General features: G+C 43.3%; 1 protein-coding gene and 1 pseudogene across 1 annotated transcript in view; one reads left to right on the plus strand and one right to left on the minus strand.

Annotated features, from left to right (window-relative positions):
• STAC (SH3 and cysteine rich domain) overlaps window positions 1–26,243 on the plus strand; it is a 119,151-nt gene that overhangs the window by 70,768 nt on the left and 22,140 nt on the right. Inside the window, exons 6-8 of the mRNA XM_037070769.1 lie at window positions 9,632–9,710; window positions 19,605–19,669; window positions 21,098–21,186. Of these exons, the coding sequence (XP_036926664.1) occupies window positions 9,632–9,710; window positions 19,605–19,669; window positions 21,098–21,186 (233 nt within the window). The remainder of the gene's footprint in view (window positions 1–9,631; window positions 9,711–19,604; window positions 19,670–21,097; window positions 21,187–26,243) is intronic.
• LOC119004118 (transmembrane protein 183A-like) lies at window positions 16,574–18,106 on the minus strand (annotated as a pseudogene).

Here is a 26,243-nt window from a genome sequence, read left to right on the forward strand (position 1 = left end):
CTGAGGTGCGAAGGGTTCCACCTAATGGATCATGAGGGCAGTTCTGTTGGGAGTCAGGCAGCCTCCAAAAGGAAACACTCTCCATCACCCTACCACCAATGTGAGATAACACATCACTCAGCACAGGTTACTCAAACAATGGCAGAAGCAGGGAGTCCCAACTGTGCCCAGTTCTCCCTCCAGCTATATCCCAGTTCAGCAATACAGCCATTTCTCACATCTGCTCAGTCCTTTCTCTGTAAGGCAAGGTATACCCTTGGTTTCCCACAAGAACTGCCCACCCCAGAGGCACTTGACCTGTGACTGGATGAGTGTCTCCCAGAGACACTCATCCCTCCCAAGCACCTCAACCGTGTTTTACCTGTCTGAAAGTGAGTGCTCCGTGCATCTCCATGACCTGCTATCATCATCCCGCCTCTGGATGCCCCAGCCAGAATTTCTAAAAATGCTCCAAGTGCCATACAACTCTACAGCTGAAGGCTACCATGTCTTCTACAAGGAGACCTAAAACTTCCAATTCACATTCCCAATTAGGATAGCTTGCACACAGTTATCAGTTCCATTGTTGCAGCCTCTGCTGAACTGGGGAATTCCGGGAAAGACAGAGAGAAGCCTTCAAATGGTCTGCCCCACAGGGTCCTCTCAACGTGCAGTGATTGGGGTAGGTTGTGGGTGGAGGGCAGGCTGACCCCTGAGAGGGGTTCTCGGGGGCTGAGTTGAAGCATGTCCTTCACTGGGTGTGGGTCAATCAGCAAGATTACAGATTGTTGTCTGTGGTAGGTATGTAGGTCCAGTGGATAGGTAGGTAGGTTTGTAGTTCTTCTGACCAATACCACATGGGCATTCTAGAAGCCATCTTTAAACTTACAGAAAGCCCTGTTCTTCATATATCCCACTAACTTCAAAGAAGAAACAAAAATGATTCTCACTCTTTTTCCTTGCTGAAAATACAATTAATATTAATTAGTTCTTTCTTTTACTACTCAGTTAGCAAAGATGAATTAAGTGCTTACAATTACTGGCAATGTAGGGGGCAGAAGAGAAGTGGAAGACAAATGGAAGGTTCCAGTCAAGGTGACAGTGTAGGTAAATGTGGTACTGGAACCTCCCACAACCATATTAAAACTACATCTGAACTACAGAACAACCATCGTTCAGAACCACCTGAAATGTAGCTGAAAGAAGTCCTATAACTATGGATATAAAAACAAAGGCACATTGAAACTGGTAGGAGAGGCAAAGAGGCAGAAAGTGCTGGTTGCATACCCACGTAGGACTATTAAAAATAAGGAGAGATATGTCGGATGCAGAGAACCCACCTGAGAAGCCAGGGGTCCTCCCGCACACCAAGTCCCCCAGCCCAGGGTTCCAGGGCTGGGGAGAGAATTCCTCATAACTTGTGGTTACGAAAACCAGCAGGATTGTGGCTGAGTAAGACAGAGGGCCGCAGAAGTCCCAGGCATTCCTCTTAAAGGGCCCACACATGGACTTACCTGAACTCACTTGCTCTGAGCTCCAGCACTGGGAAGCAGCTCAAAAGGCACCAGGGATATCCAGGGAGGAACTGAATTGTCTAGCATCAGGATGAGTGATGGATGGGGCAGCTTTCTCCAAGACTGAAGTACTGGCAGTGCCACTGCTCCTTTGCTGAGCCCTCCCCCCACAGAGCCAGCAAGTGGGTGTCATATCTGAGTGTCCATCAACCTGGCTAACACAGTTTATCCCACTCTAGTGATTGCCTGAGAACCCAGCAACTCAACAATGGGCCAACCCAAGTCATTTGCAGTGGTTTTTCTATACAAATGGCCTGCCTTGGCTCAGGCTTCAAACCATTCTACAATCTCTCAAACAAGCAACATCTGGTCTTGGTATGCCCTGTAACTCTCACTAAATGGTCCCAGGCCCAGCATTAGCAGCAGCTGGAGTTGGTTCACTGCTTTGTGTCTCCTAGGCACCTCTAAGCCCGACACCAGTACCAGCCATCTGCAGATCACCTTGTAGCTCATGCAGGCTGGGCAGGACACAGGTGGTAGCTGATCTTGGCCTGCACCTCCTAGAAGGCCCCAGAGCCAGCACACCCAGTGGACAGCTTCAGGCTATACTAAAGCACCACCCTCAAAGGTCCACAAGCAACACAAGGGTCAGACTCAGCAGGCACCAGAGAACAACAAAAGTTAAGTCCTGCTCCATGGGGTGGGCCCCTGCATAGCTGATTCTTCACAGTAGTGGAAGCCAGTCTTCACAGTTGATTGGCCTGGGGGTAAATCCCTCCCACTGATGTGCCAGCAGCAATCAAAGCTCAACTACAACAGAAGGGTGCACACAGCTCACACAGTGGGGAGTGCGGGGTGCATCTGGAGTGCCCAGCTTGGGTGATTAGGGAGGCTGTGCCACTGAGCCTTACGGGACACCCACTACATAAGACCACTCTACCAAGATCAAGAGATGTAGAAACAAACACAGAGAGACTGCCAAAATAAGGAGGAAAAAAACATGTCCCAAATATAAGAATAGAACAAAACTCCAGAAAAATAACTAAATGGAGATAAGCAATCAACCAAATGCAGAGTTTAAAATGCTGGTTATGAGAATGCTCAATAAATTTAGGAGGAAAATAGGTAAACTAAGTGAGGAGATAGAAAACATAAAAATAAACCAGTCAGAAATGAAGAATAATGAACTGAAATGAAGAATACATTATAGGAAGTCAACAGCAGAGTAGATAAAACAGAGGATCAAATCAGAAATTTGGAAGATAAGGAAGCAGAAAACATCCAATCAGAACAGCAAAAAGAAGAAAGAAAAAAATGATGACAGTATAAGTCTGTGGAACAACTTCAAACATACCAACATTTGCATCATGGGTTTACTAGAAGGAGGAGAAAAGGCAAGAATTGAAAACCTATGTGAAAAAAATAATGGAAAACTTTCCTACTTTGGTGAAGGAAATAGGCATATAAGTCCAGAAAGTGCAAAGAGACAAAACAAGATGAATCCAAAGAGGCCCACTCCAAGACACTCAGTGTTTAATCGTAATTAAAACACCAATGGTTAAAGACAGAGAATCTTAAAAGCAGCAAGAATAAAGCAGTTAGTTACTTACAAGGGAGCTCCCATAAGACTGTCAACTGATTTCCAAACAGAAACATTTCTGGCCAGAAGGGACTGGCAAGAAGTATTCAAAGTGAGGCAGAGCAAGTACCTACAACCAAGATTACTCTGGAATTGAACGACAGGTAAAGAGCCTCTTAAACAAGAAAAAGCTAAAGGAGTTTATCAGCACAAAACCAGTATTACAAGAAGTATTAAAGAGTCTTCTTTAAAAAGAAGAAGAAAAAACATGAGAGGATCAAAACTATGAATAATAAAATTACAATAAATATACCTACCAACAATTGCTTTAAATGCAAATGGTTTAAATGCTTCAATCAAAAGATGTATGGAAGCTGAATTGACAACAAAATGTGACCCTTACGTATGCTATCTACAAGAGACCCATTTCAGACTGATAGACACATGCAGACTGGAAAGTAAAGGGATGAAATAAATATTTTGTTAAAATGGAAATAAGCAAACAAAAAAAAAACCTGAGGTAGCAACACTTATACCAGATAAAGTAGACTTTAAAACAAAGGCTTTGTTACAAGAGACAAAGAAGGACCCAGCAATTCCACTTCTGGGTATCTACCCCCAAAAACTCAAAACACTAGGTCAAAAAGATTTATACATCCATATGTTCATTGCAGTATTGTTTACAATAGTTAATATATGGTAACAACCTAAGTGTGCATCAACAGGTGAAATAATAAAGAAGAAGTTATGCATGTATATAATGGAATATGACTGGGCTATTTAAAAAAAATAAAATCTTGCCATCTGTAGCAACATGATGGACCTAGAGGGTATTGCATTGAGTGAAATAAGTCAGACAGAGGAAGACAAATGCCATAAGATTTAACTTATGTGTGGAATCCAAAAAAAAACAAAAACAAAAATGAACAAGCAGAGAAGAAAGAGACTCATAGATACAGAGAACATTTTGACACTTGCCAGATGGGAGGGGGTTGGGGAGTTGGGTAAAAACTTGAAGGGATTAACACGTATAAATTGGTAGCTACAAAATAGTCATAGGGATGTAAAATACAATATGAGGAATATAGTCAATAATACTGTCATAACTATGTATGGTGTTAGATGGGTGAGGGATTTATTAAAATGATCACTTAGTAAATTATATAGATTTCTAATCACTGGTTGTACACCTAAAACTAACATAATATGATATGTCAACTGTAATCAAGAAATAAAAAATAAATAAAAGGAAGAATCTGACAAAAAAGAAGACATAGAGGGCATGGCTCTTTACCCTTAGAAATCACAATTTATTTCTCAAGAACAAACTAAAAGAAAGCTGATAATGGTAGTTTATTTAGCATTTTTATATGTCTTAATCTCTCTTTATGCAGAATAAGAACATACCATGTATGTGTTAAGCATTATAATAATGTCATGTAAATGCTAAATGATTTCACAGTAAAAATGGAAAATGTTTACCTTCATTAGGCATTGCCTCAAAACAGTGAGGGTGTAATTTGTAGCATTTTAAGAGGCCTGAACCTGATGAACTTCCTAGGGGTCTATAAATCAAGTCAGTGGTCCCAATGATAATGTTAATTCATTTACTGAAAGGAGGATAGAAATGGTGCTCAATGCAATGGAAACATACAAAGTACATATGGATAGGATATATATTATATACAAATACATTATGGCTGAGTGGGTTGGATAGTAATAATAGTGTAAGTAAAGTTCCTAGCACAGGACCTGGCATAATTGACCCTCAGTAAGTAAGTAGCAGTTGCTGTTTTTTTTTTCATTAAGCATCTAGGCCAGCTGGGATTTCTCCAAACAGGACTTATTAAGTGAAACAAGGTTGTAATCTATTCAAAAGGTCAATGTGTTCTCTGAAAAGAGCATTTCCCAGGGCTACCTTTAACACGGTCTATTCTTAGCTCTGTAGGGAACCCCTGTGTCACTCCAGGGTTCCACTCTGGTCTGCGCAGCCTGTCTCCTCTGACATGTCCTCCAGCCATTCCTGTGTTGGGTCCGCTTTGGCTTGGGCTTTGTGTTCTATGTGCTTTTCCTGATTACCTTTTTCACATTCCTTTTGTCCAACCATTATCTATCTCTAAGCTGATGCCTCCCTGAGATATTTCCTGTCCTAACATCTTTTCCAAATGTTAGACCAAGTCCTACAGATCTCTCAAAATCAGCATGTCCACACAAAACTCACGTTCCACTGGTAAGGAGCTCCTATAATTCAGAACTCAGGATCCCTTCTCTCTATGCCCAAGGTTTGAAACCCATCATCACTTGCGCAGATTACTACAAAGGTACTCTTCCATTTGAGTCTACTCTTAGCAACACCTCCAGATTTATCATCTCTCAAAGAAAGACGGTGCAATTAAAACACTCTATGGATTCTCTTAAGCCCCAACTCTTTAACAAGACAAATGAGGCCCGTCACTACTCTAAAGATCCTCCTTCACCTGAACTCACCAAGCTTTTTAGCATCTGCGTACCTTGGAGCATGCTGTTCCCCCCACTTGAAATTCTTTAAAACTCAGGTTGTTTTTTTATACAAACTGTGAAGAGTTCTCAGACTCCCCAAGCATGGTGAATTATTCCTCCCACAAGCCTTCAAAACTTTCTTTCTTATAGCATCTAGAGCATTGCCCTAGATGCAATGCTCTAGATGTAATTCTCTGCTTTTGTATCTCTTTTCTGAACTAAACGCTGAGCTCCTATACATCAGGGCCCCATTCCTTATTCATTTCATTACACCAGTGCCTGGCTCTTAGTGGGCACTGGAGAAATGCTTGATGAGCAAGGAAGAATTAACAAGAAATCCTTGAAGACTGACCGCAGAGCGCTCAGGGATTCACACAACACCTCCTTCTCCTGCCCTCAGCACCAGGCAGTTTGCCACTCTCTGAGTAGCAGACCCTCTCCAGTCGTTGAGCCTTGCCCACTCCCTGTCTCTGCCTCTACGCAGATAGCAGCTCTCTTCCTGGTCTGGGTTGGGCATGCCTCCCCTGAGTTCCCACAGCAACCAATTTATTCATCATAATGTCTTTGTATTGCTTGGAAATCTTCATGGTTTAATTTCATTTTTCTCTTCTGCAGTGCCTTCCTCAACTAGACTAAGCTGCTGAGTAAGGATTCTTATTCACTTACTTCCATTACTTTATGCTAGTGATCCTCAAACTTCGGTGGGTCTCAGTGTTCACTGAAGCGCTTTGTAAAAATATGAAGGCCGAGGCCATGTCCTACTTCCACAAGCCTGGACCTCTGTATGCATTATCAGCTCTCCAGGTGATAGGTGATTCTGATACCCTCCAAACTTTGACAACCTCTGACCTATACAGTTCTAGTCTTTGTATAATCTCACTAAGTATGTGGAGAATGAACAAATGAGTTAATGAATGAATGAACACCCTTCTAAGTCAAACTCTCTAAAATTCTCAGAGGAACCTAAAACCAGCCCTGGGTTCAATCAGTGGTTCTCACTGTGTGGTAACTGGATCAGCAGCAGTATTGCCTGGGGACTTGTGAGAAAGGCAAACATGCATTTTCCTCTCAGACCTCCAGAATCAGAAAATCTAAGGGTGGAGCCCAATAATCTGTGTTTTAACAAACACTCCAGGTGGCTCTGATGCACACTAGCATTGGAGAATCGTTGAATTAAATAAAGGACTTAAGTTGATTTCCAAGAAACCAGCCCTGCCAATCCTCCCTCTTCCTTCTTCATGTTCTCTTGTTCTTACTCCCTCTCTGTGTGAACAGCTCTTGAACCATACATTCACACTTGATCTGAAGTCTGGAGGTTCAAAAATGCCAACCACGTCCCTACCACCATGGACCGCATTCCATTTCCCTCCTCGGGAGAGTGAGGAGGACCAGCAAATCCTTTCCCCCAAAGCCACATGGAGCTGGCCCTTGGCCTGCAGCCATCCCTTCTTTGCAAGTCAAGACTTTTTGTAGATACTACTCAACAATCCAAAAGATAAGCACAAACAGCGCTGGCCAGAGTAGGGACCTCTGTGCGCTCTGGCCTGTATCCTGAATACCCATCTTTGGTGTGAGCCTGTATATTCTCATCCCTCTCCCAGCCCATGCACCCGCCAGGCCCCACTGAGGCCAGCATTGGTGGAAGGCAGATGTAAAGCCAGGTAGGGAGGCAAGAACGGAAAGGAGGCTTCTCCAGGGATGGCTTGACCTGTCCACATCAGCCTCAGGTGGCCACTCCTGTGAAAGCTCTGCAGAACTGCTGAGGGGCAGACAGCCTCAGAAACACTCACAGCAGCCGATGACCCTTTTAGCCTCCACATTCTGGGCTCCTGCTAAGAAGCAGCAAGACTGTCAGGGAGGCAATTTGTCCAGTTTGCTTTCATGTCTAAAATAACTTTGTTTCTAGCACTGTCTGGACCCCACAGGCTGATTTTATGGTCAAAAAGCATAGTTTTCTGAATGTCAAGGAAGTGTCTATTTGTCACAGTCCACTTAGGCTTCCTGGCACTGGTTCCTTCAGTAAAGGTTTCCTGGAATTTTGCTTGGTGACAGCGTTGTTCTGAGACCTGCAGGGAGACGAGGACAAATCAAATTGTGCTGAAGTATCTGTCACTTCACTACTTCCCCGGAGCCCAACTTGCCTTGACGGTGGAAAACAGAAACAATTGATTGGTCCTTTAAAATGATTTCGCTTTCTTCCTGCAGGGGCAGATGATAATGAAAACTGGTCTCTTACCATTCTTGCAGTACTATGTCCTAGAGCTAACATATTCCCACACAGCAAAGCTCGGTCCCGCGGGCTAATTTTCTTCCAGGGCTGGAGAGGCATTTCCTTTACGTTGTCGGGAAATCACTGCCTGGCTGTTTCTGAATGGTTATGTTTCCTTTAATGGTCTTTCAAATGCTTCTAGAATGTAAAAGGCTTTATGGCTTTGAGAAGGCCTGCGAAACTAAATTCAGACAACTTTCTGGGAGTTGGTTGGCTAGTTTATGAATAATCTTCAGTTTCATAAGGTTAAATTAATCTAATGGCAACTTTTGTTCAGCAATCGTGAGCTTCAAAGGAGCAGAATGCAAGTGACTGAGAGGCTCGGTGACATTTGCTGTTTTTCTTATTCCTGATATATCATGAAAATAAGAATGGCTGAAAAAAATCTTAAAGTTAATTTTTTTGTCATATAAATTAGTCTCTGAAGAGTTCTGCTAAAGTGCTCTAGAGCTAATTAGGAGAGGTAAGAAGGGAAATGTGTTCTTCTCTGATAAGAAAAAATAAGTAAAATATTTTTAAAATGTGACTCTCCTTTGAGACCCCCTAAATTCCTCTTTTAGGGAGCCAGGCAGATTGAAGTGGGGGCCTCTGGCCCTTTGAAGGAGACGATCTGAAATCAGAGATGTGCTAGTAAATGTTTAACCACCAGCTGGGACTGTGCCTAATGGGGAGCACCTGCCAGTTTCCGTGGTGTAAATACCGCTCCCACCATCAGGTTTAAGCTCCCAGTGGGGAGGACTCCCACGGCTCTGCCCAGCCCACCTGCCTCGCTCCAGCACACCCCTGGATGGAGCACCGTGCTTACAAGCGCAAGCTCTGGAAACAACCCCTGGGGCTTGAACCCCAGATCCCCCTTATCATCTGTGGGACATCAAGCAGAGTTACTAATTCTTGCTGGGCTTCCAGTACCTATCAGAAAAATAGTTCTACCTAGGATTATGGTGAAGAAAAAATTAGATGATATATATAAAAGAACTTATATGATAAATGATCAAAAACCATCACTACTTAGAGTGCTATTATTGTTGCTATTGTTGTTGTTCTGTATCCTAAATGGAAGAACTACTATGACTTCTCTTATTCTAAAAAAAAAAAGGCAAAAATAAGTATTACAAAAACAATTGATTTTTGCAGCAGTGGAGTTTTTAACTTGTACCCAAGTAACACAGCCCTCACTAGTGCATCTCATTCTCTGTGATTAATACTTAAAACTCGCCTACAGAGAGAGCTTTAGTTCTATTGAAAATTAGCCCTGGCTGGTGTAGCTCAGTGGATTGAGCGTGGGCCTGCGAACCACACGATCACGGTTCGATTCCCAGTCAGGGCACATGCCTGGGTTGCAGGCCAGTTCCCAGCAGGGGACTCACAAGAGGCAACCATACATTGATACTTCTCTCCTTCCCTTCCCATCTAAAGATAAATAAATAAATTTTAAAAAAAATAAAATTATAATTGACAGGACATGGGCAGGAAATCTGATTTCTCTGTGTTGTCTCTTCCTGAGAAGAAGCCTAACTGTGACCTATTAGGCATCTCATCCAACACGTGTTGAATACCTACCATGGGCTAAGCCCTGAGCCTGCCACAAATACCTGCAAAATGGGACAGTGCCCCTGAGGGAAAACATGGCCTCTCTGAAGTTAGCCAAATGGACAAGAAAGCAGTGATTGGATTCTTAGGAGAGTGTCATGCAAATTCTACCCCAGTTGTCCTACTGACATGGAAATCTCTGTTCAGTTGACCCACTCACAGGACATTGCTCATTCCATGCTGTTCCCTCTTTTCTCCAAGACATCAGATCTTGTGGAGGTTCCTGAAGAAGCTGACGGGCCGGGAGACGGGTACGACCTACGGAAACGCAGCAACAGCGGTAAGTGAGGAAATGGGGGACCGAGCCCCAGCACAAATGCAAATCACATTAGTCCAAGCCAGCAGGCAGGAAAGTAGGTTTCCAGTCCCCCTGCTTCCTCTGCTAGCTCAGGAATTCAGTCTGGGCAAGTGCTCAACATTCTGGAGAGCAACTGGCCATCCTTACTGGTGGATTTCAGTGATTTCAGTAGAATGATCCCTGAGTTCTGCTGCCTGAGTTCTCATGCCTCATGGACTTAACTATAATGGGGTTTAGGATTCACCTCCAGGCCTTTTTGACAAAGTGTCATTCCCCCCACTAACCTACATAAGATCAACAAAGTCACAGAGAAGCTACTCCATGCTACACCGGAAGGACCTCAGCCCGGGGGGCGGGGCAGGGGGGCGGCCAGGGAGGGAAATAGCAGCCTCACATGTGGCTCTCTCCCAGCAGGGACAACCAAGTCTCTGGTATGTGCAGTCTAGCCCAACATTCCTTATTAATATCATTTAATTTTCTAATAGCTTCAGCCCTGCTACAATAATTTCTAAAATAGTTATTAAATGATAACTACATACAATTGCTTGCTAACATTAAGAAAGAACCACCTCTTAAACCAGAGCTTAAGGAAACATAACCAGCCTCTTATGAATGCATCCTGCCGAGCCTCTATCACATGAACAACTACTTAATCTCCACGCGTTTATCCAGAAAACGTTTATGAAACATTTACTATCCCCAGCAAAGGGACCTACGTCACTGACACTGTCCTCGAGCCACTCATAACCGAGCAAGGCTGCATGTCCTGACTTGTGTCATTTACTGGGCTGAGTGCATCCTCAAGGCAGAGGTTGCCCCTCCCGACTGTCATGCCCGCATGGGAAGCGTGGGAACATACCCCTTAGGTAGATTTTCCCTTGGCAGCCTGCCCTGCCTTTTCCAGACTGGAAGCAGTATCTCGTAGTTGCTTTGTCAGCAGCTATCTTACAAAGCATCACTTTTGCTTCCTCAGTCCCAGGAACCCATGTTCGTCTCTTCTCTAGTTAAGACTGTGCCTCTAGGAGTCCCCCAAGGCAGCACGCACTTAGCTTCCCCCATGACTCTCCTCGCTAAACAAGCACCAGCGTTTGCACAGCCCGCCTTGCCACGCCTGCACACATCTGCTAAAGCCTGCTTCGAGGGGAAGGATTCTTTGCATCGCATGGGGAAACTGCACTTTGAGTCAATGCAAACACTCACTGAGCACTTGGCAGTGTCATCAGAGAGACAAACTAAAGAGTGCCAATGGTCAGGGGATGCTCACAGCAAGCAGTAACGTGGCAGGACCGTCCCAGCCCACGTCTGTCCAGCATTGCAGGTCCAGCAGCTGAATTTTGTCAGCAACCTCCGGGTTCTTCAGCATCCGAAGAACAAACTCACAAGAGGCTGGGATATAATTCAGACATGCCTGCGTTTTAATGCTTCTGGGTCTGGTTAGCTGCTCTGTCCCTGAGTCTGACTTCTGCTTGCACTCCTCACCTCACCCTTCTCACCAACATGAGGGCCTCCTCGTCACCAACCATGCTGGGCGTCTTTGGCCCTTGGCCCCTCCTGGCTCTGGTGGCAGACTGCCGGACTGTACCTGGTGATCGTGTGGCTGTGAAGCAGTGACCTAGCCTCTCTCTACCTCTGTTGACTCATCTATAAAATGAGGATAATCATATCACCAAATCTATAGGACATTATGATCTTTAAATGAGATAATGAATGTAAGTGCCTTGTGTACACTGATCGCTGAAACCCCATTTCCAGAACCAGGGCTTCTTTGCTGTCTCCAGACACCTACAGCCTCCTGGATACGGCCATCTGAATGTGGACTAGGCATCTCTAAGTTAACACTGGATTCCCGATTGCTTCACCCACCTATCCGCCCAGGCTGGCTCTTCCCGGGTTGCCCTGCTCAGTAAATAGAAACTCCCTTCTATTAGTTGATCAGGCCAAAACTTGTGGCATCAGCCTTGACTCTCCCTTCTTCTCACACCTCACATCTAATCTGTCAACAGGTCTTAGCTGCTGCTCTTCAAAACCTTGCCCAGCCTGCGCCTTCCACTTGCCCCATCCTGCTCCAGCTCTCCCGATGCTATTGTTCACCCATGCCCTTAGTGGTTACGGTCTTTATTGGCCCTGGGGGTTTCGTTACTCAATAAGGGGTCTTCATAGGATTTTATAATGTGAAGGAATCATCATCCCGATAGGAATCCTCAATATGAAGCACAGTGGTTGTTAATTAAGTCATCATAAGGTCACAAAGTGTCAGAGATGCCGTTTCAAGCCTCACTACTCCAAGGGTAGCCCATTGGCCGCAGCCTGGGCACCACTTGAGAGCCTTTTAGAAATGCAGAATCTCAGGCTGTTCTAGAACAACTGCAGAATCAGAATTCATATGTGAATCTGTGACAGGAACCCCGTTAAAGTTGGAGTAGCAGGATTAGAAGTCATGGAGCCAAACTCCTCCCCTCCAATACATACACACACATGGATATACACACACCACATACTGTTAGATGGGGAAACTAAGGCACTGAGTAATACACTCAAAGACTCAAAAGATTCACCATCTTTCTATGTTAAGGCACATTTTTACACACTGATTCAAAGAAATCTGTTAAAAGAACCTAGCAAGCAATAAACTTCTAACAAGCTTGGCAGATATATTAGCTATTCCTTTGATCAGCAGTTGCTTTCTTTCTAACGCACCCTTGGAAGCAAGAGAGATTAATAATGCAGCAGTTTGTGTCAAAACATTTTCTTTGATTAGATGCAATCCCTTGTCCATGCAGTTTAAGAAACAGCATAGGGCGAACACCCTGCTCAGGAGCCCCGGTTCCCACTAGTCTTTTCAGCATCGTGGCGAGGATGGTGCTGGCTCTTCAGAAGCAGCACTTGGTTTCCAGGCTCAAACAGTTCTGCACTACATGTTTCCTTTATGTTCTGAGACAGGCACAGTGCACACAAGTATTATTTCTGCCCACAGGTGGTATGTTGTCCTGGAGGAATAGTTCCAAAGCCACCTTAGAAGAGAGTGCAATTCGTGTTCATATCTTTACTGTTAGGAATGCAGTCTCTGCTTTCTTTTCCTAGAGGCTCTTGGGCAGGTCTGAGTATTTCTGGTTGTTGTTTTCAACACCATTCCTGGATGCAGCAGAAATACACGAGGGGAGAGTTGCTGGTCTTCACCTTCGCTTTAACTGCCAGACACTCCACCGGAAGCAAGGTGGTGAGCAAAGGGAGAACAAAAATCTAGGCTGCCTATTTAGGCTCAAAATGCCAAAAAGTGATGTTACTGGCTGCCTTCGATAATTGTATCTCAGTCTAAGTGTATGTGATCATAACTTTCCTGGAAGAAAAGTAGAGGGAAAAGAACATAAGCAAGGCAGATTCCTAGAAATAGTCTTTTTAAAGGACTGAGTTAATCACATTCACTTGAGGAGGTTACACAGCCCAGTAGAATCTTAGGTTGCACTAAAGCCAGGGAATTTTTGCCCAGGAAGGGAAGTGGCAAGCACATATTTGTAAAATGTATTCTTGCCTTTAGTATGCACTGGTTCTATATCTCAAGTTTTGAGTTGTCACCAAAAGAAGCGGGAGCAAATATGTTAATGGCTCTCTTGGCAGATGCTCCTGGTTCTGGTCCCCCTCCAGTGGACAATTCCCAGATTACAGATCAAATATTACACATGTTTTTACAATACACGATTAGAATCTAGACCATTTTAAACAACATGGATGGGCCCAGAGAGTATTGTGCTCAGTGAAACAAGTCGGACAAAGAAAGACAGATACCATCTGATTTCACTTACATGTGGAATCCAAAACAAACAAAATGGAAACAAACTCATAGATACAGAGAACAAATAGATACTTGCCAAGGTAAAGGTATTGAGATGTACAAATTGGTAGTTATAAAAACAGTCACCGGACTGTAAAGCACAGAAGAGGGGCTATAGTCAATAATAGTGTCATAACTGTGTGGGGTGTCAGATGGGTCCTAGACTTACTGGGTGATTACTTCAAAAGTTGTACAAATATCTAACCACTGTGTTTTACACCTGAAACGAACAGAATATTGTATTTCCACTGTAATTGAAAAATAATGTTTAAAATGTTTAAGTTACTCTAGGCAAATGTTAAGCAAAAGAAAAATTATATAGCTATATTAATGTGTGGGAAAATGGACTTGAAGATCAGGGGGGAAAAAGCATTACTAGGGAATAGCATCCTTACCTGGCCACGCTCACTTCACCAGAAGATATAAATGCTAAATTTCCATCCGCCTAATATGTAGCCTTTAAATAACGGAAACTCAAAGAGGAATGGATAGAACTATTAGGGAAATTGACACCCCCCTTCATAGTGAGGGATTTTAACACAGTTTTCAGTCATTGGCAAGTTGGATAGATGAAAAGATTCAATACAAATCTAGAGGAACTAAGGACCCATTTGACAATTCTAATTGACTTGAAAAGGACACTCCATCTAACAAATGGACAACTCACATTCTTTTTAAGACCATTTGGAACAATTATAAAAATCGATTACCTGCTAGGCCACAAGCAAGCTTCATAAATTAATATCATATAGAACACATCTTTCTGACTACCATAGAAATCAAGTCAAAGGAGAAGTGGGAAAACCCATAATTTGGGAAATTAGAACACACTTTTAAAATGCTTGTGTGTTTTTTAAAAATCCACAATGAAAATTGGAATAGATTTAAAACTAAGTAATAGGGAAAACCCTATATATCAAAATTTGTGGAATGCAGCTAAAGTTGTAACTAGAGTATTTAGGTTTAAAACTATTTTATTAAAAAAGTAAGAAATGCTGAAAAGTAATGATCTAAGCATCATATTTAAGAAGTCAGAAAAAATAAATAGAATAAAGCCAGTTAAAGCAGTAGGAAGGCAAAAAGATAAGAGCAGAAATGATTAAACTACCAAGACAGGTCATAAACCCTAAGAGTGGCTCTTTAAAAATTAAACTTATAACATTTGGCAATTTTAAGAATAAAGTAGAGATCCAAAACTAAAAGCAATAATAAAAAGAATGAATATTTTTTAAAAATGAATATTCAGAGATGAATAAATCTTAAAACTTTTTCTAAATGGGCAGATACCAAGAAAGATATCAATGACCAAAGTGACTCGAGAAGTAATAGAAATAGAAAACTTGACTTGGCCTGTAATTGTAATAGAAATGGAATCAATACTTTCATTTTTTTGTGCAATGAAAATACAAGGTCCAGTCAACTATGTAAGTACATGCTACCAAACATTTAAGGAACAGACAGTTTCAATATCACATAAGCTCTTCCTGGACAACAAAAAGTGGCCAGGAGAGAGAGCAGTAGCATCATCTAACTTAGTTTATGAGGCTAGTACAGTAGTGACCTCAAAACCAAACAAAGAGAGTGAGAGAAAGGAAAATCAGGGGCCAGTTTCCCTCCTGAACATGGAACAGGAATCTGAAACAAGATCTTAGTAAACTGAATCCAATAATATATTTGTAAAAGGCAATGCATAATTAGCAAATTGGACATTTCAGAGATGCAAATTTGGGTCAATGTCAGATAAGCCAATTATGTAACTGGCTGCACTACCAGGATACAGATAAAAAAGTAAGAATAATCCTCTCATTAGAAAACACAGTGGTGGACATGGTCCTCAGAGGACTACAAGGTGACAAAGAAAGAAGATGGAAAAGGAACAGACTCAAGTCCTTTGGGGATATGGTAAAAACTAAAGATTCATTGTGTGTCTATAAAAGAAAATACTGCCCTGGCAAGTATAGCTCAGTGGATTGAGCGTGGGCCTGCGAACCACACGATCGCAGTTCGATTCCCAGTCAGGGCACATGCCTGGGTTGCAGGCCAGTTCCCAGCAGGGGACTCACGAGAGGCAACCATACATTGATACTTCTCTCCTTCCCTTCCCCTCTAAAAGATAAATAAGTAAAATCTTAAAAAAAAAACTGCTAAATGAAATAAATCATATGGAAAAAGATAAGAGCCATATGATTTCACCCATATGTGGAATATAAAACACAAAGCAACAAATGAACAGACACAGACAACAGTACGGTGGTCACTAGAGGGGAGGGGGGTGGATGAAGAAGTTTCAGGGCATCCAATACATCCAGGTGGAAGGAGCCTAGGCTTTGGGTGGTAAGCACACAATGCAATATACAGATGATATATTGTAGAATTGTACATTTGAAACTTATATCATGTTTTTAACCAAGCCTACCTCAATAAACTTAATTTAAAAAAGAAAATATGCCTGAATAAGGAACATATTCTTTGCATACTTGTCATGGATGAAACTAACCATCAAATTTTTTAACAAGATCCTGAAAACCCTGTCACCTGCTTTATTTCTGAAGAAGGAGAAAGGGAGAAAATATCCCCTTGGACTTGAGGGGCAGCTAGCCACAATTGAAAGCAACCGTAGCCACAATTCTACGCCTCTAAGTTTCTTCTGATCCATAGAGAATGCTTCAACTTCCTTGACTGGAGATTCAAGAGTCTCACCTTTCCCCCAGAGCAAGACCATTGGGATGAAAGAACAAAGAACAACAAACTCAATAGCACCAAATGGGGTTTAACACAGACAATGGGGCCTGATTTGTCCTTTCAAATGAAATTTTTACACTAAAATGTGTTTAGAAGTCATAGTTGTTTTTCCTCTTATGTTCAAAGAACATGGGGTTCAAGCCCTCCCCTCCCCCCAACAGGGGCATCTGCATTACTAACCAGATAAACCAACCAGCCGCCCGTACCACACGGGACTCTGATGGCCAGCGGGGCTGGCCTGGCTCAGCCTGCCCACAGGGACAGGATGCAGTGACTATGCTCCCAGGGAGAACTTGTACTGAGGACGCCACCAGTCAAAGAGTCAAACGCTGTGCTCTGGGTCCGAGATGACTCGCGCACCCTGCTCACTGCGCAGTTTCCCCCCACTGCGGACGGGAGAGTCTTGGAACACCAGTCTCACCGATGGTGCCGCGTTTCTGTGCTCACATTGATGGTAAACAGAGTGACTATCATCCCCACAAGGGAATGAAGGTGAAATTGAGGGTGACCTGCAGGAGGTCCTGGTCGGCGCTGGCGTGAGCATGTTGGTACTGAACAGGAGGCTGCAGCACCCCCGTGCACTTGCTCTTTAATCTAGGAACTGGTTTTGAACTTGAAGTCGAAGTTCCACATTGGTTTCTGTCTGTTCCCAACAATCTGTTTTGGAATTCTTTAATGAGCTGGGCATGCTCTGTGGAATGGCGGGGTTTGGGGAGACCCCAGTAGCAAAGGGCTCATCTCTAGGGTGCGGAGATCGGATCACGCATGCCCAGAGGCAGTGCAGCTTTTCCGTGGACTCTGGTCCCAGGCGCAAAGGCAGAGAGGAGTCCAGCGTGTGGTGCCTTCCGTACAACCTGGTCCAAAAGGCAGCAGTGCAAGTGGCAGTCCAGGCACTCTTACAAATCAGGGAGAAGTTCACAGCGTCCTCGGGGCGGATTGTAGGAGGCCAGCCACAGCCGAATATCCGTGGGGTACTCTCCTCGTCCAGCCCCGTTCAGGTCCCTGTGCCTCCTGGTTTTCTTTTTTCTGGAGACAGTTCTCTCTCATCTGGGCATCCATCTCGTCATTGCTGTCGATGACGTCACAGGGCTCCCACAGCCGCAGAAAGAGCTTTCATTGCAGGAACCGGAGAGTCTTCCAAGCCACAAAGATTTTACTTTTTGCTGAACGGCGTTGGCAACAGCTTCCTTGACTCAGCCAGACCTCAAAACAGCCGGGTCCGAGTTGACATAGTCCTCCACGGTCACTCATCCAGAGCAGAAATCGTCGGCTCAGAACTTGAGTCACTTCCCTCGCCTGAGCACTGCAGTGGTGTCAGAGTGAGGCCGGCCTAGTGGCCCAGGACCCCGGACCACGTCTCGGGCCCCAGAGCCAGCTCCGGGGGCCACAGGCCAGCTCCAGCGGCTCCATGGCCATCGTGCCCCTCAAATTGTTTTTAATAAAATAAATGTAAAGAACCAAATATAAAAGGTGTATTATATATATATATATAAATGTGTGTGTGTGTATATATATGTATATATATATATGTGTGTATATATATATATATGTAAAACAGTTACCTTTCTTATTTCTTTTCCCTCAAACCAAAGTCTTAGACTTGATTCTGGAAAGAATGGGCTTTACAAAGTAGTTTGGCACTGTTCAGTTCTGCTTGCAACCGCGTAGCTGAAAACCCATTTGGGGGCACTTCAAACTGACGTTTTGTGTAGTTCACAAAAATGATACCAGATGTCTAATGGATATTCAATATAAAGCTAAAATGAGGTGAAATTACAAAATTGTAAACCCAGCCCAAACCACTCATGGCGTCTGCTCCTTATGCAGTTCCCATTTTAGCGCCAATCAGCAGATTTCTAGGAAGATTCTCTTTGTGGGTTTTCATTCAAATAGTTAACATTCTTTTAGAAGTATCCAGTTTTCTGCTTACAGAATCAAGTATTTGCACCCGGATTTCAGGTAATCGGATTATACCAGTGAAAAGTATTGCTGCTTTTACTGATTTTAAACTAAATTGAGTGGTCAAATGTTGGGGCAGATGAGGGCCAGAGGATTGGCCCTTCATTTTCCAGTCACCTAAAAACCCAAGCTTCTCCAGGGCTACATATTGGTCTCCTAGGGGTAATGGGATTGCGTCCATAGGCCCTGGCACTGCAAACTGGAGAACAGCTGCTTGCCGTGCGTCGGCACATTTACAGGGGCTGTTCCGATGCGTGCTTTCTACATAGTCATCGAGCCCATTTTAAGGACAGTGGACGTTGTCCATTTCACTCCCTGAAATTGGCAATAGAGCTTCTTGTGGTAGATGGAGTTTTCTCTTCCTCTACTGATATTTCCTTGATAATCAAAAGGGTGACCAAAAGGAAGAATAAGTCAGCAATGTGTGATTTTTTTAAATGTCAAGTCATCTAAGTGGTAGGTTGATTTAGACACCATAACTGTATCGTATAAGCTTGGAAACATTTGCCACATGTGTGTTTAAAGAGAAGACATGCAGTGGGAACAAGGCCATGACTTTGGTCACCAGCGTGCACTTGGCTGATAGAACTGGCCAAGGCAGAGCCTTCACACCCATCGGGGACCTCCCACAGCTGTGCAGCAGACAGGAAGCCTCCTGCCCATTTTGAGGAGCCTTGTTTTTGATCAGAGGCCACAAAGGGGCTGCTTAAATGCAAAAGCGAGACAAATGTACAACCCAAGAACAAAGTGAGAAACCATGATTTTATTTTTTAATCCAAATAATCACCTCAATGCATTGACAATAAGAGATCAAGGAACTATTATAAAATTTAAAGCTAAAGCTTTAACCCACACAAAATAGAATACAGACATCATTAAGAAACTAGAATCAAGATACTGACATAGATAAGAGAATCCAGTATTTAGAAAAGTTTACTTAAATATCGTTAAATAGGGCCATACATCGCCCTCCACCCCATAACAAATGATTTGATACATTTTACATAGATGAATGGCACGCTTTCTATTCATGAGGCTAGCACTGTCAAATGAGGCCAAGTCGTAACCGCACAACTGCCAGGCAATGAAGAGGACGCGTGCCAGCTGGAGGCGTGTACAGGGTGTGGGCAGGCAGAGAAGGCAGAGCCGAATGTTGCCTGGGGAGTCAGGGAAGCAGCACATGGATGATGGTGTGAGAGCAGGGTCACCGAGAGCAAGGCAACGGCAGTGGGTCGGAGTGAAGTGCAATCTGTGGTACAGGGAATAATAAAGGCTCGCCTTTCAAGCACGTTTCCCAAACATGGTGACTGGATTCATAGCACTCCTGTTTTCTCTGTCCCCTTCAGTGTTTACGTACCCAGAAAATGGCGCTGACGATGTCCAAGACCAAGCAAAGAACATAAACCACCAGGTATTTATGGATGCCATGGAAGGCCGTTTTTGTTTCCACATGTATGTTACGTGCAAGTAGATATATTCTCTGTAGTGTGTAAATTATTGACTATATTTTATAGTATATAAATCAATAGTCTTATTTTTATGTTCATTTATATGTTGTTACAATAGAGCCCCTAAGACAGAATAAACTGATAGAATCAAGAGAATAAAATAAAACATACTTCAGCTTTGGATAGCAGAATAAACCAAATAAGAAGGATACATTTGTGTACTCTTTTTGTTTTATGTACAGCACATATTTATTACATTATTATATATTTAAATATAATATATAATTATATATTATTACATATTGTATAATGTATACCTGTATGTAGCATTATACATTTATATATTATATAATTTTAATTTATTATATGTAATTTAAAGTATAAACATTATATAGAGCATTTACATTTAATTGGTTAATAATAGTAACTAATATTTATATAACACTTATAGTTCTCTTTATAGTCTACAAATTGGGGATAACAATAAAATCTTCCCCACAGGGCTGTTGTGAGGTCATGCTAACAAATGAAACATGCTGTCTGCCACACAATCAGCTATCAAAATAGTAGATTTTATTATCATTATTGCAAGGTTTCGTAGCTGGTAGATGGTGATTCCATGACATAAACTAAATATGTCTGATGTCAAAATCTGTGCTTTTTGCAACTGATAAAAAGTCAATTTGAGCCCTAGCTGGCATGGCTCAGTGGATTGAACACCGGACTGTGAAGCAAAGGGTGGCCAGTTCAATTCCCAGCCAGGGTACATGCCTGGGTTGTGGGCCAGGTCCCCAGTAGGGGGCACACAAGAGGCAACCACACATTGATGTTTCTCTCTTTCTCCTTCCCTTCCCTTCTCTCTAAAAATAAATATTTTTTAAAGTCAATTTTATGGATCACTTAGTAAATTATATAAATATCTAACCACTATGCTGCACACCTGAAACTAATATGATATTGAATGTCAGCTGTAATTGAAAAATAAAAAAAAATTTTCAGAAGTCAATTTGAGGAACCATTTATTCCTTGTCACATGTTCCTCTTTCTATGGGGAGAATATTCTCATTCCTGGGGCCAAGCCTGTATCACCCTTCATGAGGGACTAAATATAAAATATTATTTGAAGAAAATTATAGTATTTCTGACAAAGAACTCCACATAACTGTTTTCAAATGGTTTGTAGTAAAGTCAATCTCATCTAAGAAATTAAAAATAAACCAATAGTTGAAATAAAAACTAAAAACTAAAAGAAGCCACTGGTCTTTAATAATGGTTAGACATTTTATTTCATAAGCTCCATACACTTAATTACATTTCATTAACTTCACCAATTTTTTTCTCCTCTTAATTTCTTACTCCTTCTCTAATTCTTCTTATATTTTCCCTCTCAGGAACCTCTTTCCAAAGACCCATTACAGATGAACACCTATGTTGCCTTGTACAAATTTGTACCACAGGAGAATGAAGATTTGGAAATGAGGTAAAAACATCTTTTAAAGGGACAAAAAAAAAGGCAAGAGTGAAAGAAAAACAAAAGTCATTCTATGCAAAAAAAAAAAATCATTGAATTGTGCCACCTCTGGGAAATTTAGAACAATTCTCAAATTTTACTGTGCATGCAATGAGCTGAGGGACTGGTTCCCACACAGATGGCTGGGCCACTCCCTGCAGTTTCTGATTCTGTGTGTCCCGGATTGGGCTTGAGAAGCAGTGTTTCTAACTGGTCCGCAGGCAGTGCCGATGCTGCTGATCAGAGACCACACTTTCAGAAGCACGGTTTTAGCACAGCTGGCAACAGATAGGCTAAAGGCAGTTTTCATGAACACTGACCATCAGATGCCCTTGGCATCCTGTGGGGGAATCACACGGATTGAAGAAGTAGGCTAAAACAACTTGTTTCTCCTGCTGGCGTCCGGCATCTTCCCCTGGCTCGCACCCCGAGATAGGCTTTTGTTTCAGGATCCATCCCACTTATGGTCACAGACCCATGGGGATGGTAAGGTGAGGTTTGGGGACCCTGGGGAGATCTGAAACCTTCTCCTGAGCTTAGTTTGGGGGCCTGGTGTTTCAGGGGTAGCTAAGCTGGAGTCAGCCCTGCGTTCACATCCTCCTGTTGTGTGGCCTCAAGCAACTTATAAACCTCTCATTGCTCTGACTTCCTCCCGTATAAAAGAATAAGAATGACCTCTCCCCAGAAGGTATTTGTGAGGATGAAATAAGTAATATTTGTGAAGCATATAGCGCAGTGCCTGGTAAACCCTCAGTAACTGGTAGTTACTACAGTTTTTATAATAAGGTGTTCACTGGCCTGTCTCTAAGAAAGGCTTTACTCCCCCTCCTCCATTCCTGGCCCTAAAATGTAAGTCATCTGGGGAGAAGGCGTTGGCGTTTTCCAGGCCTGGAACGGGATAGTAAGGGCTGCTTCTCTAGTCAAGTGGGCCCTTGGAGATTGGCTCTTTCCAAGTCTGAAAGAATGGAGGGAAAAATTAACACTGAAAACTACTGGAATGTCAGAGCATCAATGAACCGGTCCCCATTTTGGGGTGGACTCCTCCTGTGTGAATGCCAAGGTGGAGCCACCAGTCACCCTCTTCCTATGGCTCCCAGAGGGGCCTGTCTCCCCACCCGAAGGCTGTGCAAGCTTCTCTACATCCTCAGACTCGTACCATTTCCCAGAGTCCCTCTGGCACTTGCCTGAATACAGCTTCCCACCTCAGTGACATCTGCCTCTTCTTTTCCACTTTCCCCAAATCCCCTTAAAGGGGGAGAGCTGCCCAAAAGACTCCAGTTACACCCTGCTGGCTGGCTCCATGTGCCAGTGGGTCAACATCTGCTGGCCCTTAGAGTGCGGCATTCAGTGCAACTCCACAGCAGGTGTGTGTATCCTACTGTGCCTGGTAACACCTCCTGGCTCACACCCGAGGCCAGCTTCGTTTCGGTATTCCTGTGGTCTGCTTCCAAGCGATTCTCGGGCCTTTGCAGAGCAGAGTGCAGGGCCTGGATCCCGGCTCCTTCGACTTCTGTGGACCTGTAGGCTCTCGTACATCGGAGTTTTCTCCATCACTGAGTAAGAGGGGCCATGCTGAAGTCCCTGGCTAGAGTTGTAAACACTACTCAGTCTGGCATTGGTGCAGGAGAAGGAGGTGGCATCTGTCAAGTGGAGCCCCGTTCTGTCAGAGGCAGACCAAGCCCTGAAGGTTAGAGCCTGCCTAGGATCCATCACTGGGGTGGCGCCTGCTCTTAGCCAACAGCCCACACTGACCTTTTTGCTGATGAAGACAGGATGACACGTGTGTACTTTTCAATAAGTACAGTGTATTTTGTTCTTGAGATTGTCATTGGCGTATCTAAAATTTTAAATTTACCAACTTCCTATTATGTGGGTTTTACCGTTTCATATTAGAAAATTATCTGAAATCATCAGATAAAAAAAATTCCTGCTAACTATACAATGTTACTGAGGAATGATGTCTAGCTGCCCAGTGGTGGCCATAACGTTTGGTGCTTATAATAGGCAGCCGCAGGCCATTAAAACTCAAATGGTCTGCTCACAAATCCAGCGTTTACGGTCTGCTTCGAGGCATACAGTTCATTCCCCGGAGTGAAATGTCTACATTACACAGGCTGCAAGATTGGAGTGATACATCATACTTAAATTTTTTTTTCTTTTGCCAAGAGATTCTAGGTTCACATTTGAAAAGCCAGCTGCTTGATTTAGAATGTGTAAGGCAATGCCTGGGGAGTTGGTATAATTCCATGAATGAACTGGGGCTTGGTGAATGATTGTTTTCTCCTTAAACCAGAAAGTAGGGTGGAAAATCCCTTTGAACAAAAGACCACTCATATCCACCTGTGTTCTGATGGAGGGGAGCATGCTGGGTAATGTCCTCAGGCAAGAAAACAAAAGAGGTGAGAGTCTGGGGAATGTTAGGAGGGTGAGCTGGGAGGCAAAGAAGGCCCAATAAAGCCAACAGTCGTAGATCAGAGCAGATGAATCTTCACTTCAGCGGACATTTATTACACATCTGCACAAGAATAAGGAAATCTTTTTTCTGCCAACATCCAGCAAACGGTCCAGATCTCCCTACTGACTTCCAGTGGCACATCTAAGCCCGCCTATCCTAGGAATGGATAGCATACAGCAGCTCCACCCTCCCTCCCACACACCTGCCCCTTAGGGTGAATGGTGTCACCATCTGCCCCGACTTCCAGCCAGCCACCGGAGACTTCCCTTTACCTTGTGCCCAAAATGTATTTAATATTCAGATTCTACTGGTTCTCTTTGCCTAAAGTCTACTTACTATCTCCATTCCCACCTTCACCTCTCTCCTGGATTGGTGTAGTAGGCCCTACCTAGTCTCTGGGTTTCTAGGCTTACCTCCCACGCCTACCTTCCCATCCAGTTTGGGAAGAGAGTACCCAAAGGGGACAGTGCTGTGCTTTGGCTGGAGGATGTCTAAATTTGGAGTCAGAGAGAATGGGTTCAAATCCCAGCTACTCTTACAATAGATCATTTTACCTAACTTTCTTTTTTTTAATATTTTATTTATTTATCTTTAGAGGGGAACGGAAGGAGAGAGGGAGAGAAATATCAATGTGTGGTTGCCTCTCATGCATCCCCTGCTGGGAACTGGCCTGCAACCCAGGCATGTGCCCCGACTGGGAATTAAACTACGATCCTTTAGTTTGCAGGCCCGTGCTCAATCCACTGAGCTACACCAACCAGGGTTTACCTAACTTTCTGAACTTCTGTTTTCTCATCTTGAAAATGGGGACACAAAGCTTCCCTTATAGGATGGCTGTGATTGAATAAGATGACAATATCATGTACAGAGTGGTAACTTAATAGTGTTCGCTCTAATCAGTTCTATTCCTACTATAAAAGTAGATGCTTTCTTTTCAGACTTAAGACATTAGAGAAAGAGAATGAGTATCTCAACATGGATTTCCTGAATATTTAAGAATGAAATGTCTGGGCATTTACTTGACATGGGTTAAGTCCCTGGGAAGCCACTCACTAGCTGTGTAACTACAGATGCCTGCCTCAGGTCTGCTCGCAACACATGAATCTTTGCTTAAAACTATCCAGTGTCCTCCTATTTCCCTTGTGTAAAACCCAGAACATTTACAAGGATGTCCAGAACCTGTACAGTCTCATCCCTGGTGACATCTCTGCTTTGTGTTCCCCTCACCTCCCTGCTCCATCCACATGGCCTTTTCCCTTCCCTAGAAGGTCCATGCAACCACCTGCCAAGGGATTGGCCTTCCTGTAGTCTGCTCCGCCCCTCTCCCCACTCCTATCCACCCGCCGCCACCATCACACCACACACACACACATATGTGCACACATATACACTATTCTAGTTGATAATCGTGCACCCACTAGATCTCAGTTCAGATTGTGCTTTCTTGGTTCAGCTTTTCCTGACACCCCCCACCTGGGTGAGCTCCCTCTTTTATATATTTTCATGACACCATACTTCTTCCCTCTGAAGCACTTGTCTCGACTTGGATTTAAATGTTTCTAGTACTACTTGGTTAACCTCTCTTGCCCTTATAAACTCAACGAGAAGAAATCTGTAATCGTGGCCTTTTCTATCCCGGTAGCATAGTACAGTCCTTAAAATATAGTAGATGCTAGTAAATATTTGATGAATCCATGAATGAGCACTATGGAAATTAAATGAGCTACTGTTGTACCTGGCATCTATAATGAGTGAGCACGTGAAGTGCATGGTAATCTAATAGAAAATATAAAGGGGGAAGCCAACCAAGCCCAGAGGGGCTCTCCAGAACCTATTTCTTAGAGGAGATGGGCTTTGACCCCACGATGAGTATTTGTCAAGGAGAAACTATAGAATGCAAAGCCAAAAGGAGCCCACGGTCATATTCACAAGGAGCAAAGGATTAAAGACCATTTGGAAGAAGCCCTTTACTGAGCATTCACAGGGAAAAGAAGCCAGGTGCTGTCCCCTTATTCTTAGGGCAATGAGTACTCCTCTTGGAAGCACTGTGGTCCCATCACTAGTCTCTAAATGCTGTCTAAAGACAGGGTTCACACAATCTGCTTTGCTACAGTGTCCGCAGCATACACTTCCTCCCTAAATTCATCTACCGTTATCTTCTGAAATCCCCAGAGCTCACATACACTGATGATGCTCTACCTTCCCACCACCATGGGCAGGGAGTTGGAGAGAATAGGTGAGAGGGCAGCAAAAAGAAATACCTGGGAGTCACTTAGACCTCATCTACCATCCAGCTCAGATCCTCATTAGCTGCATCAACATGAGCACACTGTTCTCTGGGGCCTCAGTTCTCCCCTCCCTAGGGCAACTGAATATTTAACAAGCTATTTAAAATAAAAGCTGGGATTTCATTCCAAATACAAAGCAAGGTGCATCATATATTTTAGATATCTTCTGTTCATAATTTGCATCTTTCCTAGTCTTCTAAACAAGCTCATTATTAACACAGCCCTAAGGATATATAGTACCAAAAAAAACCCACAGTCAATGACTGTCTCTGGCCATTGAGCAC

The sequence above is a fragment of the Sturnira hondurensis genome, unplaced genomic scaffold (genome assembly GCF_014824575.4).
Source record: "Sturnira hondurensis isolate 20B ecotype Veracruz unplaced genomic scaffold, ASM1482457v3 Scaffold0019006, whole genome shotgun sequence".
Taxonomy (NCBI): domain Eukaryota; kingdom Metazoa; phylum Chordata; class Mammalia; order Chiroptera; family Phyllostomidae; genus Sturnira; species Sturnira hondurensis.